Raw genomic sequence first — 16,310 nt, forward strand, 5'->3', positions numbered from 1 at the left:
TTATGTTTTCTGGTATGAATAAAAATGAATTAAAAGTCTATGCTCTATCTAGTTTCTAATCTAGATTTTTTCTACTTACTCGTTTCCAATGACACCATATTTCCATGCTTTATTATGTTCCTCGCCTCGACCCGACCCAAATAACGAGCGACCTGAAAATTTTGTAAATCAAAAAAATTGGGACCCCATTGGCTAAAAATCTTGGATCCGCCACTGTGTGAGGTTATGAGCCTTGCGAGCTACCAGATTGCTCTATACTATGCCACGCCGAATAGAAGAACTAAAAACTTCGGTGGTGATTAGAAAGAGTAGAAGAGAACGTGTACGTTGAAAATTGATTCGAAATTTTGACTTTATAATTTACAATTCTAACCTAAACTTCGATATTCAATAACGCTACAATGCACAATACCTAACATAATATTACGTAGGAAAGTAGTAACGACTTTGCAGAAGACACATCACATAATGACTCATCAATCATGTAAAATGTAGTAGGTCAGAATGTCAGATATACTAAATGAAAGAAACCATTTAGCAGTGCATGTATTAGTTTTATGTTAGTAGTTTGTCTATTATGTTCTTTTTATTATTTGAATAGTACATGTTACCATATAATTGATTCATATATGAACACGTACAAATGATTACCCAAATCTTACTTTTAAATGAAGATATATATACTTTGTATTAAGTGTTGATGATGCAAGGAAAACGACAGATTAACAATGTGCACTAGTAGAATATGAATATTGTCCCTATAGTTAAAAGTGACTTAAAACCGTTTTTGGTCGGCTATGGCCTTGGGAAGTTGATGAATCAAATCAAGTGACAATGATGTACTTTGAATTAGTCAGATGACTTGCATTAATAATGAAGCATAAGTTAAAAACATGTCATGAACTTGGGTTTCACTTGTCATCCATGCAATCATAGCTTGTACCGGCTAATATAGATACCAGCAAATACTAGTAACTAAACTGAAATTTAAGTTTTCAGTAAATGGAACGAGCGAACACGAACATATAAACGAAAATATTTTCTTGTTCATGTCCATTCCTTAAGGAAATGAATATTCTAGATGGACGTGAATGAACATAAGAAGAAAACAAGTGTGTTCTTTTTTGTTTGTTTGTTAGTTGATTACCCAAGGGTTTGGTTGTAAGGTTTACTTGGGATGATGGGTTGATGTAGATATATAAAAGAAATTTAACTGAATTTGTAAATGAATAAACATAAATGTAAGTAAATACACGGCAAACATAAATATAACTAAATAAAAAAATATTCACGAACACGTACGTCAAAAAGGAGGAGGAACATGTTTCTATATTGCTTGTTCTTTTAATACAAACAATTTTTTAGTTTACGTATTTTTATGATTAAATGAACAAAACTTTTGTTCATATTTGCTCGTATATTAAATGAACAAACTTCTCACTAAATATATACGCTCAATAACAAGAAGAATGATCAAGATATCAAGTAAAATAACCTATGGCAGTTTGAAACACCAGTTTTTAGCATTTTTATCTAGAAACTAGAGATTTTACTGATTGATTGATTGATTTCAATGTTTACACCTATACAAACCGAGTAAATGACCGACCACCCTTATATGATTTGCACGCTAGAAAATTCCTATGCAACTTACTGGCACATGCACTCTGCATTAATTAAGAACTTGTTTCTTGCTATAATACCGCTCACACATGTTCAATTACTTGCATTTGTCATTAATACCTTCAACATGGTAAGTGCCCTTTCTTTATCTTGCTTCTTTTTTTATTTCACCTTTTGTGTTTGACTCTAGATTCAACTCTCATTTTTATTATTAAAAATAGATAAAAAATGCTTGTTTCTCGGGGGTTTTCGCATGGAACAAGCTCTTCTAGGTCTAATATATTAGGTTCGTGTAGTTGTGTAAAAAAGGGTTATGCGAAACGTAACACAACTATCTTTTTTTTACTCATTACACCATTTTTTTTAACTTGTCTCTTGACATGCATGGTTTCTTCCTTTTTCGCATTGCTAATAAGTACAAAAGAAAAGTATGGTGTTGCAAAGCTCCCTTTAAATCACTTTGCAACAACTTATTGGTCCATAACATTTCTTTTTTGTTTTTCTTGTTAAACGTAAAAATACCCATGATTCAATGTTTTTTTAGGGGAGTACTAATACTATGATGAAAATTTAGAAACATGGGCTACTTAGTCAACCAGTGTCAAATAATTAGTAGATCTAAGGTTTTTTGATTAATAGTATATTTTATATTTTATTTTGTTAAAACGGGGAGAGAGGAATGTGTATCGGGAACTTAACTATATTTAAGTACACAAGCTCACACCCCTATATGAGAATTTCCAAATGAAGAATTCAAAACACCTAACCATCCTATACCCTTGATCCAGTTGTAGTTTCCAAAACATTTCAAATTCTTTTAGGTGACTTCAAGTTCAAGTCATCAACAAAAAAAAAGATGAAAACACTTTCAAGTGGCTCCCAGCTTCCATCAATGAGCATTAAAACAAAAGAGGATAGGAGATTCTCCATTCTTTTATCAAGTGAGATGTCAAAACACAACTCTTCTTTAGAAGTGTACTATGGTGACGCACCGGTTGCAGTCCCATTTAAATGGGAATCGCAACCAGGTACCCCAAGAGTTCGGTTTCATGAAAAACCACTCCCGCCACTGACACCGCCACCGTCTTTTCTCTTTAATTCTCCGCAAACACCTAGTAGAAAGATCTCCAAACCAAAAGGAGGCATTCTACAAGCTATCCTCCCTAGGTTTACTTCCACTAGGAAAAACCATAGTTCTCCTGTTTCACCAGCGTCATCTGAATCTTCTTCTTTGTTTTCACCTTCATCGTATTCGGATTCTCCATCGCCTCTCCATATCCACAACAACTACACGCGAAACCGAAGAAAATCATTTGACGATCAAGACCGCTATGGGTCGCCAGTTTCAACTCTTTGTTTCCGTATGAGGCGTAGCACCCTTGCAACCACAAGGATGTAAGTAGGGTTATTCAACCCATACAAGTCTTAATTTGTGTTTTATTGGGATACTATCAATCTTTTCCTTTTAGTACTTTTTTTTGATACTTGAATCACGCAATACATGCTAAAAAGGTTCGTTTTTATCGTGTTATTGTACAACTAATGGTGCGTAACCATTTCGATTTGTGTTACAATGTTTCTTAGTAGTTAAGAACAGTTGCTTGTTGCACTTGAATCAAATTGTTAAAGTTTTCTGGCTAATAGGTTATTAGATCTAGAGTAAATTTGTTGTTATATACTTACAGATTCTTCAAGTTTCCTGAGTATTGTGAATCTTGAAGCTAAAAATTTAGTACGTGGTTTAGAATTGGTACTTACTAATTACTTAACGGTGATTAAATTGTGAGTGTGTGCTTAACCCTTTGGGATTTTTTTACGGTTCAACACATGAGTGGGGTTAGACGTTAGTATTAAGTCTGTATACAAAACGGTTTGATTATACGAAAGTTGACTCATGTGACACACAAAATAAAGTGGTAGTGTGCCTAAAACGATATCGATACTTGTGTTGCATTGATAAAAAAAACATAAAAACGTATTATGATACTAGCCCTGATAATATCGACATTGATGACTATGCGTCAGGTTGATAGCGAGTCGGTTCGTCACATGCAAGTACGGTACCGGCACTTGATATAGTTTATATTACTAAAAGATGTTTTATTTCGGATTCAACTCCGTTTTTCATAAAATAAAATATCTTAGAATGTTGAGAAAAAAAAAACGCAACCGTGTATTGGTTTCTCCAAAGAAGCTTACAAATGAAAGTTATTACTTATTAGATAAAAATCAAATTAGTAAATCTTTATATGGATTAAAGTTGATTATCATATATAGCATAAGAGAAAAAACGCTTAGAGAATTCACAAGATAACCCAAATTACGCGCGAGTAGAATCCATGGTTCCCAAAAAGGTGAGACTTCGGTGTCCCTTGTGAAAAGGAATTAATATCGCGCTTCTAATAGTTACATTACTTACATGTATGATCTATGACGATTATAATGAGTCTGATCACGTTTTAATATCTTGCTCATTTGCTTGATTGGCTGCTGGCTTTGATGTGGCAAGTAATTTCAATTTGATCATAAAGCGGTCGTATTAACAAAAACAATTGATCAAGGTTCTTGATTTTAGTTGGGACGTGGAATCTTGATGGTGTTTGATTTTAGTTGTTGGTTTTTACTATATTGTAAGTTTGGTTTTCTGTAGCCAGTTTATGATGTATTGTGTTGGTTGTTTTTGTCAAGGTTGTAGCCTTGCTACTCTTTTATGTTTGCTTATAATATAAGAAGTTTTTAGTTGGTTGTTAGGAAAAAATGTTTTTGGTAAATAATAATTGAGGGCAAGAAGTCGTAAACGGAAAAGCGCGGAGGGTTATATTTTTCTAAGTGTGACAAATTCACAGCTACTGCTGGTTAAAATAGTCAACTCCCACGTTACTCGCACGTGGGTGACCTTTAGACCAATTTACACATTTTTCTTTTTATTTTTCCTTTTTATATTTCGTCATTAATCTTTACCCCCCAACAATACATTATTCTATTCTATAATTAGAATTGGTGTCCAAAATAAGATCTTTATTTTACCCTCTTTTGACGTATTTATTCACGTATCATATATTTTATTTAAAATTGCGGTGGCGGGTTATGACCAACCGTCACATAGGAAGTTTCCGGCCAACCGTTGTTATATATTTAGCCATGCAGGTGTTATATATTTAGCCTCCCACGTAGCTTGTTTGAAAAATCACGACGACTCGAAACGGCGGCAGGGTACAGTTGTGTCGATTTGAAAGGATGCTTGGTACCCTATAAATACCCAACCCCTAATTTCGACTAAGGCATTAATTTGATTGGCAACCTTCTTCTTCCACCCAACAAACAATTGCCTTCAACCGTCTCCGCCTTCAAAGGACTGTCACTAGGATTGTCGGAAATAGAATCGACCGGAACAGTAGTGACCGGTGATGGTTAAAGGCAATCTTCGACGATTTTTGTGGCGGTCACTGGCGGTTTTTTTAGGGGACGGGGGCGAATGATTATTTCTAGTGGCAACTGTCAACATGGCGGTGATGGTGATGGTGATATTATGGACTTATGGTGAAGTAATGTCGGTTCCGGTAACGATGCTATGGCGGAGATACGGTAGTTTCACCGTGGTAATATTCATGTATTTTCACCAAACCAACCCTTCTCATTCTTTCCGATAAACAATTAAAATCCAGAAATAATTTGTACACGGATTTTGGCATTATATTGTTATTGTTATGGTAAGTGAACGGTTTTGAATGTGTTAAAACTCTTTTGGCATTACAAAAGTGTTGGAACCTTCAAACACGATGTTCCAAAGTTTTTTAAATGATGGAAAACAATAGAAAGGAAAAGAAATAGAGAAGAAAATGAAGGCATTTACTCTCTCTCCAAATTGGACGGAATGAGTGAGAAAGGAAAAGAAAACATTTACATTACCATATTGCCCTCATCTTCTTCATATTGGGTATTCAAATTACTCAACCCCAAGCATAAGCATATTCACATGCCATTAGTTGGAATTATTTGATAAATAAATTATGGTAGTATAACACATTGAGTCCTAATCCATTGTCTCATCTTTCGTTACATAGAGTCCCAATACATTTGTTCATATTTGGTTAATTGAAATATTATTTGCTAATATAATAAACTAGAATTATTAAATTCAACACAACTTCAAGGTTTTTTTAGTTGTTATATAAATGTTGATACTATGTCAATGTCATAATGAATTGAACCGAGTCAATACTTATTGAATTCCCGCCACAACGCGCGGGTAATTTTGCTAGTATGGGATCATTTATGTTTGGGTTTTTCACTATATTTTCATAACTGGATCGGACACTAAACCGGACGGGCAACCGATTCACTGGTTTTACCGGTCGAATCAGTCGAGCAGACTGAACAAATTTGGTAAAAAACGACGTTTAGGTAAGAAGTTTTTTTTAAAAATTCTTTTTCATAGTAAACGGTCCGGTTTTCTGGTTGGACCGGCAGGTTCTATGATAGACGAGCAAACTACATAGAACGGGTCCAATTTTTCGGTTGGACATGTCGAACCGGTTCAGACTGGCAGGGTCTTTAGTAGACGAGCGAACTACATAGAACCGGACCGTCTAGTGGACCGAATCCCGGTTAGACCAGTCCGACTGGCCGCTCCGGTCCAGTCTCAATAACATTGATTTTTCATATTTCGTATTTTCAACCAACTTTTTTTAGGTTTTTTGTTACTCTCTCCGTCCCGGTCAAAGTATCTTAGTTTGAAAAACACAAAGTTTAAGATGGATTAAATGATTACTTTTTTTTGTTAACCAAATGACAATATTGCCATTGAAAAATGGGTCCACCATATTGTTTATTAATGCTAGTTGTATGTACTTAAGGGTAAACTTAGAAATTGGCTAATAAATTTTGAAAGTGGACATTTGTAATGGGACAAATAAAAAGGAAAATATAGACACTTTTAATTGGACGGAGGGAGTAATTTTTTTTTTATAAATTATAACACTCCCTTAGTATCATAGATGCAAATGATAATTCATACAACTAATGAAGATTAAAAATGAAAGGTGCAATTCTCTATATATATACTTAAATGATGAAAACCATAATTTATCTTGTTTTTTTAAACATATACATACTATTCTTTTCATATGAAAATGATTGGTACGTAACACTTTTACAGTTTACTTGAAACTTTTATTTATTAAATCAACTTATGTGAGTTTAGTTAACGAGTATCTTTTGAAATTTGTATATATAATGTTGCATTAATAAACGAATATAACGTTACGACTTTTTTTTTTGGTTTATCTACATTTACATATATATTTTATAAAAACTGAGCCATATTAAATTGTATCGATACAAAAACATTTTATATTTGACTTGTCTTTGTTTTTATACAATTTATATTGAGATATAACCGCAACCTCATATTAGTTTCTTTTAAACATTATTTATTAAAGTTAAAGAAAAACAAAAGTATATATTACCTAATTAAAAACGCATCACTTGTGCAATGATCATAAGCTTGGGGCAAGAAGATAGGTCCTAAGTTTAATTTTAACCACAACAATCTTAAATAGATAAAAATGAAACTTTCCGACATTCTCTCAAACTACCAAATGGTTTTATTTGTAAATGACGTCTTCTCATACATTTGACCCAAATTCACTGGTATGGGTCTCACCAAACTCATAATAGCCCTTAAACGAGTTATAACATTTTATTAAATTAAAAGTTAATATAACTAAATATTTGATTTGGAAATTCTATAAAATATAGTAAAAATTAATATCCTATTTTTTTCAAAAAAAAAATTATTTATAATTAAGAAAAGTACGTGGGTCATGAGTGTCACCAAATCTAAATAGCTTTTAAACAGAATTATAACATCTCATTTATTTATGAAACCCTTTCATTATCAAATTATAGGGTATATTATTAATGTTCTTACAATAAATAAAATTAAAATCTAAAAAAATATATAAATATTAAAAATGAATAATATAAAGCAACCTCGTAATACAGGAGGATAAAAAAGGAAAAATTCTAAAAATAGTCCAAACTAGGAGAGAGAAACTGAAAACAGTCCATGAAATTTCCATAATCTAGAAATAGTCCTTAGAAATCAATTGGCGTCGACAGGTTTGAAAATAGTTGAAAAAAATCCGATGGTTTTCAAGATCCAATACCAAGCTGCCAAGTGTCCCACTACCCACATACCCTCGATGGTTTTCCAATGAAATCCGTCTAGACCAATATTTTTGGAATGAAAATCATCTCCCATAAAAACCATCTCAAAAAATCACGAAAATCCGTGTTTTTTGAAATTCATCTGAGCCGATGAATTTCGTCTTCAAAGATAATTTTCAAAAAAACATGCACCACCACCACCACCATCATGATCTCAATTTTCCGGCCACCACCCCACCCACCGCCGCCACCACCAGTGACGGATTTAGAATTTTTTTTTATCTGGTTCGCTATTTTAAGATGCTCTAAATATATAAGAACGCGTATAAAAAAATTGGGTCGGGTTGACAATTCGGATTGGTTTAACGGTTCGGGTCAAGTAAATGCTCCACTACGGTTCGAAAAACACCTGGTTCGCTAAAAAAGTCGCTATTAAATGCTCCACTACGGTTCGAAAAACACCTGGTTCGCTTGACCCGGTACTCAATTAAATAAATCCGTCCCTGGCCACCACCACCACTCCCACTTTTCCGGCAAACATCACCTTCATTACCCACCCATCATCATCATACCTTTCCGACCACAACCCCACCCACCACCACCATCATCATCACTCCGGAAAAGTATTTGTTTCCGGCAATTGCACCACCACCACCATCCATTTCCACATTTCTTTCATTCATATTCATTCTACTGAAACACATTATTATTATTATTATTATTATTATTATTATTCATTAATAACAATACCGACCCATCATATGAGGGAGTAGACAAGGAGGTAATTGTTCTTGAAGGAATTGAAAGCAGAGGGAGTGTTGATCCGATCTTTGTTGTTCTTGATGAGCTCCATTGTTGCAACAACAACAGCAAGACCACCAAACACAATCAAGTAGAACAACTCCATTCTTGCTTCTCGATTTGGATTTGGATCTGATTGATGAGAGTGTGTGAATGGAAAAAGGGTGGACCAGAAGGCAGAGATCTTTACAATAATTTTACCTTCAATTGGTTGTGATGATGGTGGTGGTGGTGGGTGGGGTGGTAGCCGGAAAGGTGTGATGATGATGGGCGGGTAATGGAGGTGATGTTTGCCGGAAAAGTGAGAGTGGTGGTGGTGACGGCGGTGGGTGGGGTGGTTGCCGGAAAGTGGAGATCATGATGGTGGTGGCGGTGGTGCATGTTTTTTTGAAAATTATCTTCGAAGACGAAATTCATTTGAAATTCATCGGCTCAGATGAATTTAAAAAAAAACATAGATTTTCATGATTTTTGGAGATGGTTTTCATGGGAGATGATTTTCATTTCAAAAATATCGGTCCAGACGGATTTCATTGGAAAACCATCGGGGTCAGGTGGGTAGTAGGACACTTGGCAGCTTGATATTGGATCTCGAAAACCATCAGATTTTTTTCAACTTTTTTCAAATCTATCAGCGCCGATTGATTTCTAAGGACTCTTTCTGGAATATGGAAATTTCATGGACTATTTTCAGTTTCTCTCTCCTAGTTTGGACTATTTTCAGAATTTTCCCGGATAAAAACTAGTTGATGAATAAACAGAAAAAAATAATGATAAGAAAATAGGATGGGCTACAAATAGCTCGATCACCGCATAATCAAGTGCTAAAAGTATGCTAGTCTTATATAAAAAAACAACAATTTATTTTTGGTATGCATCGGTATGAACTCTAAAACATGAGACATTGCATAAGGGCCGTTTTAGCTAGTCCAACTTAGACCTAACACTAATATTCAATTATTTTAGCATTTGTGTATTTTGGATGTTCATTTCTTTCCTTGCCTTTAAAGGACAATTTTCCTCTTCCTCTTAACGTTTCTTCTCTTCTCTCTCTTCATTTGCAAGCTCCTTAAATGTCTAGAGAAAGGTAAACCTCAGTCTCCCTCATTTGATTTACTTCATGTAAACATATTTAGATCGAATATCCAAATGCAATAGTCCGTTTTGGATTGTTTTTAAGAAGATATTGACGAAGATGAGAGAGGGCATGCGGGTGTTTTCTTTTAGTCCGATGGTATCTGGTGGTGCAATACTGCTCCCTCTCTTAAGGGTTGATTCAAATCCTGTCGTAAATGGGTTAGCTGGATTTAGAAGTAAATTATTAGCTGTTAAAAAAAAATACTATAATACGAAAATATAAAGATCAGGCATAGTTACATTCTTGATTATATATATATATTATATTTATATTTATACATTCTTGATGCTTGTTTCTAGGGAATTCAATATTGATGAAGCAGGGAAGAGGATAAAAAGAGAGATCGATGATTGTATTAACACGGCGACGACACAAATGAGAAGGCGACAGACATTGATTCAGGGACCAGGGACTTTGAACACAATCACACCTTGTGCTGCTTGTAAGCTGCTGAGAAGAAGGTGTGCAGAAGATTGTCCATCTGCACCCTATTTCTCACCTCATGAACCCTTTAAGTTTGCTGCTGTTCACAAAATCTTTGGTGCTAGCAATGTCTCAAAACTCCTCATGGTATGCTATGCTCTCTCATACATGTATAAGTGTGTTATATATAATATTATAATTGGTGCATTTGATTTACTGGTATCAAATTTATTAAGGTTTACATATGAGGGAATTGCGGTTTTTGTTCTTGTGGTTTGCCCAAATCTGGGGTTTTAATCTAATAGTTTCAAATTTGCGATTTCTCTCCTTGTGGTTTCCTTTCACTTTCAATTAGACCCGAATTTACTAATCCCGTTAAGTCTGGTTATTAAACCCATGGCGTGTCCTTCACGTGAGGGGCAGTTTTGTCCTCCCCCCGCCCCTTGAAATACTCCCCAGCCCCTCACGTGAGGGGGCTCGCGAATTAGGACTGGGGTTTATTTGTGGGGAAAAGGGCAAAACTGCCCCTCACGTGAAGGACGCACTGATGTGTTTAACGACAGACTTAACGGGATAAGTGAATTCGGGTTTAATTGCAAGTGAAATGAAACCACAGGGACGAAAATCACGAATTTGAAACTATTGGACTAAAACCGCAGATTTGGACAATCACAGAGACGAAAACCGCAATTTACTCTTTACATATTAAGGTCTCTTGATATGTTATTTGTTATTTTTAGGAAGTGCCTGAAAGCCAAAGAGCAGATGCAGCAAACAGTTTGGTATATGAAGCAAATGTGAGGCTAAGAGATCCAATCTACGGCTGCGTGGGTGCAATTTCCGCGTTACAACAACAAATTCAATCTTTACAAGCTGATCTCATCGCAGCTAGGGCTGAACTTACGAGATACAGATATAGAGAAACTGCTGTGAATACTAATCACATTAATATTATTGCTTCTACTTTAATTTCTAATTCAAACTCTACCAAGGCGGCTCAGCTTTCAACCGTCCCTGCACCGCCTACACTGCCACCACCACGGCCATCCATTGTTATCTCATCTTCTTCTTCATGGTCATCTTCATCCGTTAATCTTTATAGTACTAGTACCATTCCAAATAATAATTTATCAAGCTACTTTGCTTGATTATGTTAAACCATAGCTAGCTCATTCACTTGTTTTTTGTATGTTACTATATCAGTTATAAAAAGTTTATTTATTAGTTTAAACAAAATTTGTTATAGTTTAATGTCTAGATTAATTAAAATAGTTGTTATTATATTCTTATGCATGAATGTTACGTATTAGTCAGCGCCAAAATTAATTAAGAGAACGTGAGACGCAATTAATTAGAGCAGAAGACACATTTTGATTTATTCTTATTTTAGTGCTTTATTTCTTTTTTTACTTTTCTAACTATCATAGTTTTGTTTAATAGAGATCAAAAGGAAAAAGAAAACAAAAACAAATAAGATCTATTATGCTGCTATGGATTCGAACATTATCCAGTATTGCCTTATGTTTCAATGTAATCACTACTTTTCATCTTTGAGTGTTGGTGAAACTTTATGAATCGGAGTACTTTTTGTGAATTTATAGAAGTATTTGATTATGGTATAGAATATTAACGAATCGGTGTGCTATTTTAAATCTAAACGATTGTTGCAAAGTCGGTCGTGAGTTTGAACCAAAAGTTGGTTGCTAAATAGGTCAAAAAAGAATCTGGTTCCATTATGACTTCAGTTGCAAAATTGGTCGGCAAAAGTTTCAGCCGCGAAACAATTCAGTCGCAAGATGTATACTGGCGGTCGCTAAAGGTTCAGTCACAAAACCGGTTGAAAAAATTTGTGGTCAATATCTCAGTCGCTAACAGTTTGGTCGCAAAAAAGATTCGGTTGCAAATTTGGTCGATAAATTTGCAACTGAAACGTTGGTTGCAAAGGCGGTCGCGGCAATACTTTTAGCCGCAAAAATAGTTGCAAAATATTTGCCGACCAAGGTTTAACCGACCGCCGAAACTGATCGCAATTCGGTCACAAAAGGGCATATGCGACCGAATTGCGACCGAAACAACGGTTGCAAGTGCCCTGTTTTCTAAGCAGTTTAATTGTTATATTTCATATAGGGGCTATAAATAAAACACAAGACTTGTATAGTTGTATATGTTGGGAGGAACCATCACTGAATGAACATTGTTGGGCTTAAGGCGTAATCACCAAAATGAATTTAATTTTAATTCTATGGGGGTCAAATCAAATTTTAGGCCCATATTATTTCTCATCTGCTTTGGCAGCCCATTTAACAAAATATTCTTGAGCCTAAACTTTTGTTGTGCACTTCACTTGTGCATGCTTTGTAAAAGCCTGGATTGTTTTTTTTAAATAAATTTGTCAAGTACATTTTAATTTATGCATTGACCCACAAGATGACATGTGATAATTTGATACGAAGTATTGTTTTGACCCGAACACGACTTGATTATGACCACCGAATGAGAATCGCCCTGTCGCTAGGGCATGACATACTCATGCCATAAAGTAAGTAATTTGTAAATTGTAACAAACCGATTACATTTTAGATGTCTAGTGTAATCAGTGAAAATAAAGAACCTAGCATCCAAAATCTTTAATTTACTCTTTAAAAAAAATAATTAAACAACACCATAATCATAAATCACAAGGAAAAAATCTCAACCATGATTCTATTTTTTCAAACTTTTCGGATCCAGAAAAATAGTCGTTGACTTGGATTACTCAAATATTAAAGTCAACTACCTACTTTTGTCCCATTGAGAATTTGAGGTAGTTTGATCAAATACATATTCCTTTTTGTCAAATGTCAACTAGTTGCCATTTATATGTTCAACAAGACAAATGTAAAATATTATTAACAAATAACCTTATAACCACTTCCAATTTGATCCAACACTAATTGCAAAAATGCTTCTACTCTCCATATTCCTATATCTATCACACCTCTCACTCTCAGCCACGGCCGCAACCACCAACACCACCATAAACAACACCACGCTTCCTCGCTGCCCCGCCAAATGTGGCAACCTCACCGTACCATACCCGTTCGGTATTGGAACCAATTCGGGTTGCTCCATCGGCCCATGGTTTGACATCACTTGCAACACATCCTTTAATCCCCCTAAAGCCTTCTTACCGGCTGACCTATTTACTTACACCGGACAAGACTCTTTTCATCGGGTAGAGGTGGTGGATATCTCTGATGAGCATGTGAGAGTCAAGAACACCGTTGCTTCGAGGTGCTATAATCAAACCGGTTTCATTATTCAAAATAAGACAAGTGGGCTTGTGGTGCAAAACTCGTACTTTACATTGTCCGAAAGGAACAAGGTGTTTGCTGTCGGGTGTGATGATTATGTGTTTGTGTCTCCGGTGGCAGGGATTGAAGGCAAGAATTTTAGTAGTGGGTGTGTGTCTATATGCTCTAGTGTTCAAGATGTTCCCATTGGTTCGTGTTCAGGTATGGAAACTTTTGTACATCATGCCCAAGTTGGCCCGACACTTTACGAGCCTGGTTTAAAAAACAAAAATAACCTTGGTTAGGTATTCATATTTTGGTAAATAATGTCCATGCTAGGCATTTATCCAGGCCTCATGCATCGGTTTTGCTATTCAAAAGGGGATAGCGGCGCAGATTGTTGCCCGCTTACCTGCGTCTCTATTATAATTGTTTTCTTTTATTTTATGGATATTTTAATTATATTAAAAAAAATTAAGATACTTTTGAAATAAAAAAACAAAACTTGTTACTTTTGTATATGAAGCTTATGTTCGCCCAACGCCCTCCATATCTTACATATGCGAGACGACAAGAGCTTTGTGCACCGGATTTGGCTTCTTTTTATTTTAATTAAAATAATTAAAAAAAACTAGTTTAGGCATGAATATTTAATTAGCACAAGTTGGCTCAACATCTTTTGGATCTTTTTTTTTCTTTCTTTTGTAATTAATATTCATTGGGGAAAAAATGACATTGTCTAGGTATGGGGTGTTGCGCAACGAGCTTGCCCACGGGTTTAACAACTTACATAGCCGTTGCAAACACAATCTTTTTTCACACCCGAGTATGGTCTTTTAACAAATGCGGCTACGCTTTCCTTGGAGAGCAAAGTGCATTTAACTTTCAAGGTGCTTCCGATTTTGAAGATCCAGAATTTGCCGTTCGCATCGAAGAGACTGTTCCAGTGGTGCTGAATTGGGCGATTGGTAGTGGTAGGTGTGATGACTACAAAAACACAAGTGATTATTATTGTCAAGAGAATAGTGTTTGTGTAGATTTTGAAGGTGGTAATGGAGGGTATAGGTGCTCCTGCAAGAATGGCTATCAAGGCAATCCTTACCTTTCACCTGGCTGCCATGGTTAGTCACATTTCAGATCTTTTTTTATCTGTAGGTGACTTATATTTTTAAAAATTAATTGATTAATATCCCATCATATACCGTTGCGTGATGCACTATTCTTAAGTTTTGTTTTGTAGATATCGATGAGTGTGCGGATCCAAACACTAACCCATGTAACGGGACTTGCACTAATCTTCCTGGAAGTTTCAATTGTTCATGCCCTCACGGTTATGAAGGAGATGGGAGAAAAAATGGGAGTGGTTGCAGGGCTAGGAACTCGAAATCCCCGGCATTAAAGTTGTCTCTTGGTGAGGGAGCTCATACTTTCATGATTATAAAATTGATACTTTTGTTCCAATGATGCTAACCTTACTTCGTAAATACAGGAATAGGGATTGGATTCTTGTCTATATTCCTAGGAATGGGATGGGGGTATTTCAGCCACCAGAGAAGTAAGGTTATAAAGTCAAGAGAGAAGTTCTTTTTAAAAAATGGTGGCTTGCTCTTGAAACAACAAATTAGTTCGGATGAGTCTGGCGGTGTCAATCAACCAAACAAAATTTTCACAACCGAAGAGCTAGAAAAAGCTACGAAAAACTTCTCTAACAACATGATTCTTGGTCGTGGCGGCTATGGGACCGTATATAAAGGGATCTTACCAAATGGAACTGTTATTGCGATAAAGAAATCCCGTGTTATGGACGATACCCAAATTGAGCAGTTCATCAATGAGGTGGTCATTCTTACTCAAATTAATCATCGGAATGTGGTTAAGCTCTTAGGATGTTGCTTAGAGACCGAAGTTCCATTACTTGTCTATGAATGTGTTTCCAATGGCACACTATTCCATCATATTCATGCCAACAATGGAAGTACATGGTTATCTTGGGACAATCGTTTAAGAATAGCAGTCGAGTCTGCTGGAGCACTTGCGTACCTTCACTCAGCTGCTTCAAAGCCAATTATCCACCGAGATGTAAAATCTGCTAACATATTGTTAGACGAGAACATGGTTGCTAAAATTTCAGACTTTGGAGCTTCAAGGTTGATACCCTTGGATAAAACACAAGTGACTACATTGGTTCAAGGGACAATAGGATATTTGGATCCTGAATACTTTCATACAAGTCAGTTAACGGATAAAAGTGATGTTTATAGTTTTGGAGTTGTCCTTCTAGAGCTTCTGACCGGTAAGAAGCCACTTTGCATGGAACGCAGTCAAGTAGAAAGAAACTTAGCAGCCCATTTCCTTGTCTCTTTAAGGGAAAATAACTTATTTCAAATTCTTCACCCGAGACTCATTAGAGAGGGTTCGTTTAATCAACTCCAAGCAATAGCTTCTCTAGTAAAACGATGCCTAAACTTATACGGTTGTGACAGACCGACAATGATGGAACTAGCTATGGAACTAGAGGGTTTGAGGAAATTAACTAAACAATCATGGGTTAATCAACATGATAATGAAGATGTTTTGAGCCAGGTATGTGATGGCGAACACTCTGATCTATATAATGTCTCGATTAATCCACACACGAACTTAGTAGAGGCTTCAAGCCTCTACAGTTCAGATCAAATTCATTCGTTGTACCCAGTTGATGAACCAAGATGATTACTCTTTTTGTTGGACCTCTGCCACCATTCAAATCCATTGGAGGTGTCATGTAACTCATTATGTAGTTTACATGATATTAGCAATAAACTCAACTAATTGGATGGGTTTTAGTTTGTTATAGTTTACCAATCGGATAAGTTGGGTGAAATTTGTGTTTGTTTTAGTTT

At 35.6% G+C, this 16,310-nt stretch overlaps 2 protein-coding genes across 2 annotated transcripts; both read left to right on the forward strand.

Moving 5' to 3' along the window:
* The first annotated feature begins 9,668 nt into the window (after positions 1–9,668).
* On the forward strand, positions 9,669–11,304 carry LOC143544635 (LOB domain-containing protein 15-like). Its single transcript, XM_077036695.1, has 3 exons — positions 9,669–9,682; positions 10,033–10,303; positions 10,897–11,304. The coding sequence occupies exons 1-3, from the start codon at positions 9,669–9,671 to the stop codon at positions 11,302–11,304; spliced, it is 693 nt and encodes a 230-aa protein (XP_076892810.1).
* Positions 11,305–13,023: 1,719 nt separating this feature from the next.
* Positions 13,024–16,261, forward strand: LOC143544640 (wall-associated receptor kinase 2-like). Its single transcript, XM_077036698.1, has 4 exons — positions 13,024–13,650; positions 14,172–14,549; positions 14,669–14,839; positions 14,918–16,261. The coding sequence occupies exons 1-4, from the start codon at positions 13,098–13,100 to the stop codon at positions 16,138–16,140; spliced, it is 2,325 nt and encodes a 774-aa protein (XP_076892813.1). The 5' UTR covers positions 13,024–13,097; the 3' UTR covers positions 16,141–16,261.
* Positions 16,262–16,310: the final 49 nt, after the last annotated feature.

Source organism: Bidens hawaiensis, unplaced genomic scaffold (assembly GCF_021521415.1).
Source record: "Bidens hawaiensis isolate Kalapana, Puna unplaced genomic scaffold, B.hawaiensis_p1.1 tig00013648_1, whole genome shotgun sequence".
NCBI lineage: Eukaryota > Viridiplantae > Streptophyta > Magnoliopsida > Asterales > Asteraceae > Bidens > Bidens hawaiensis.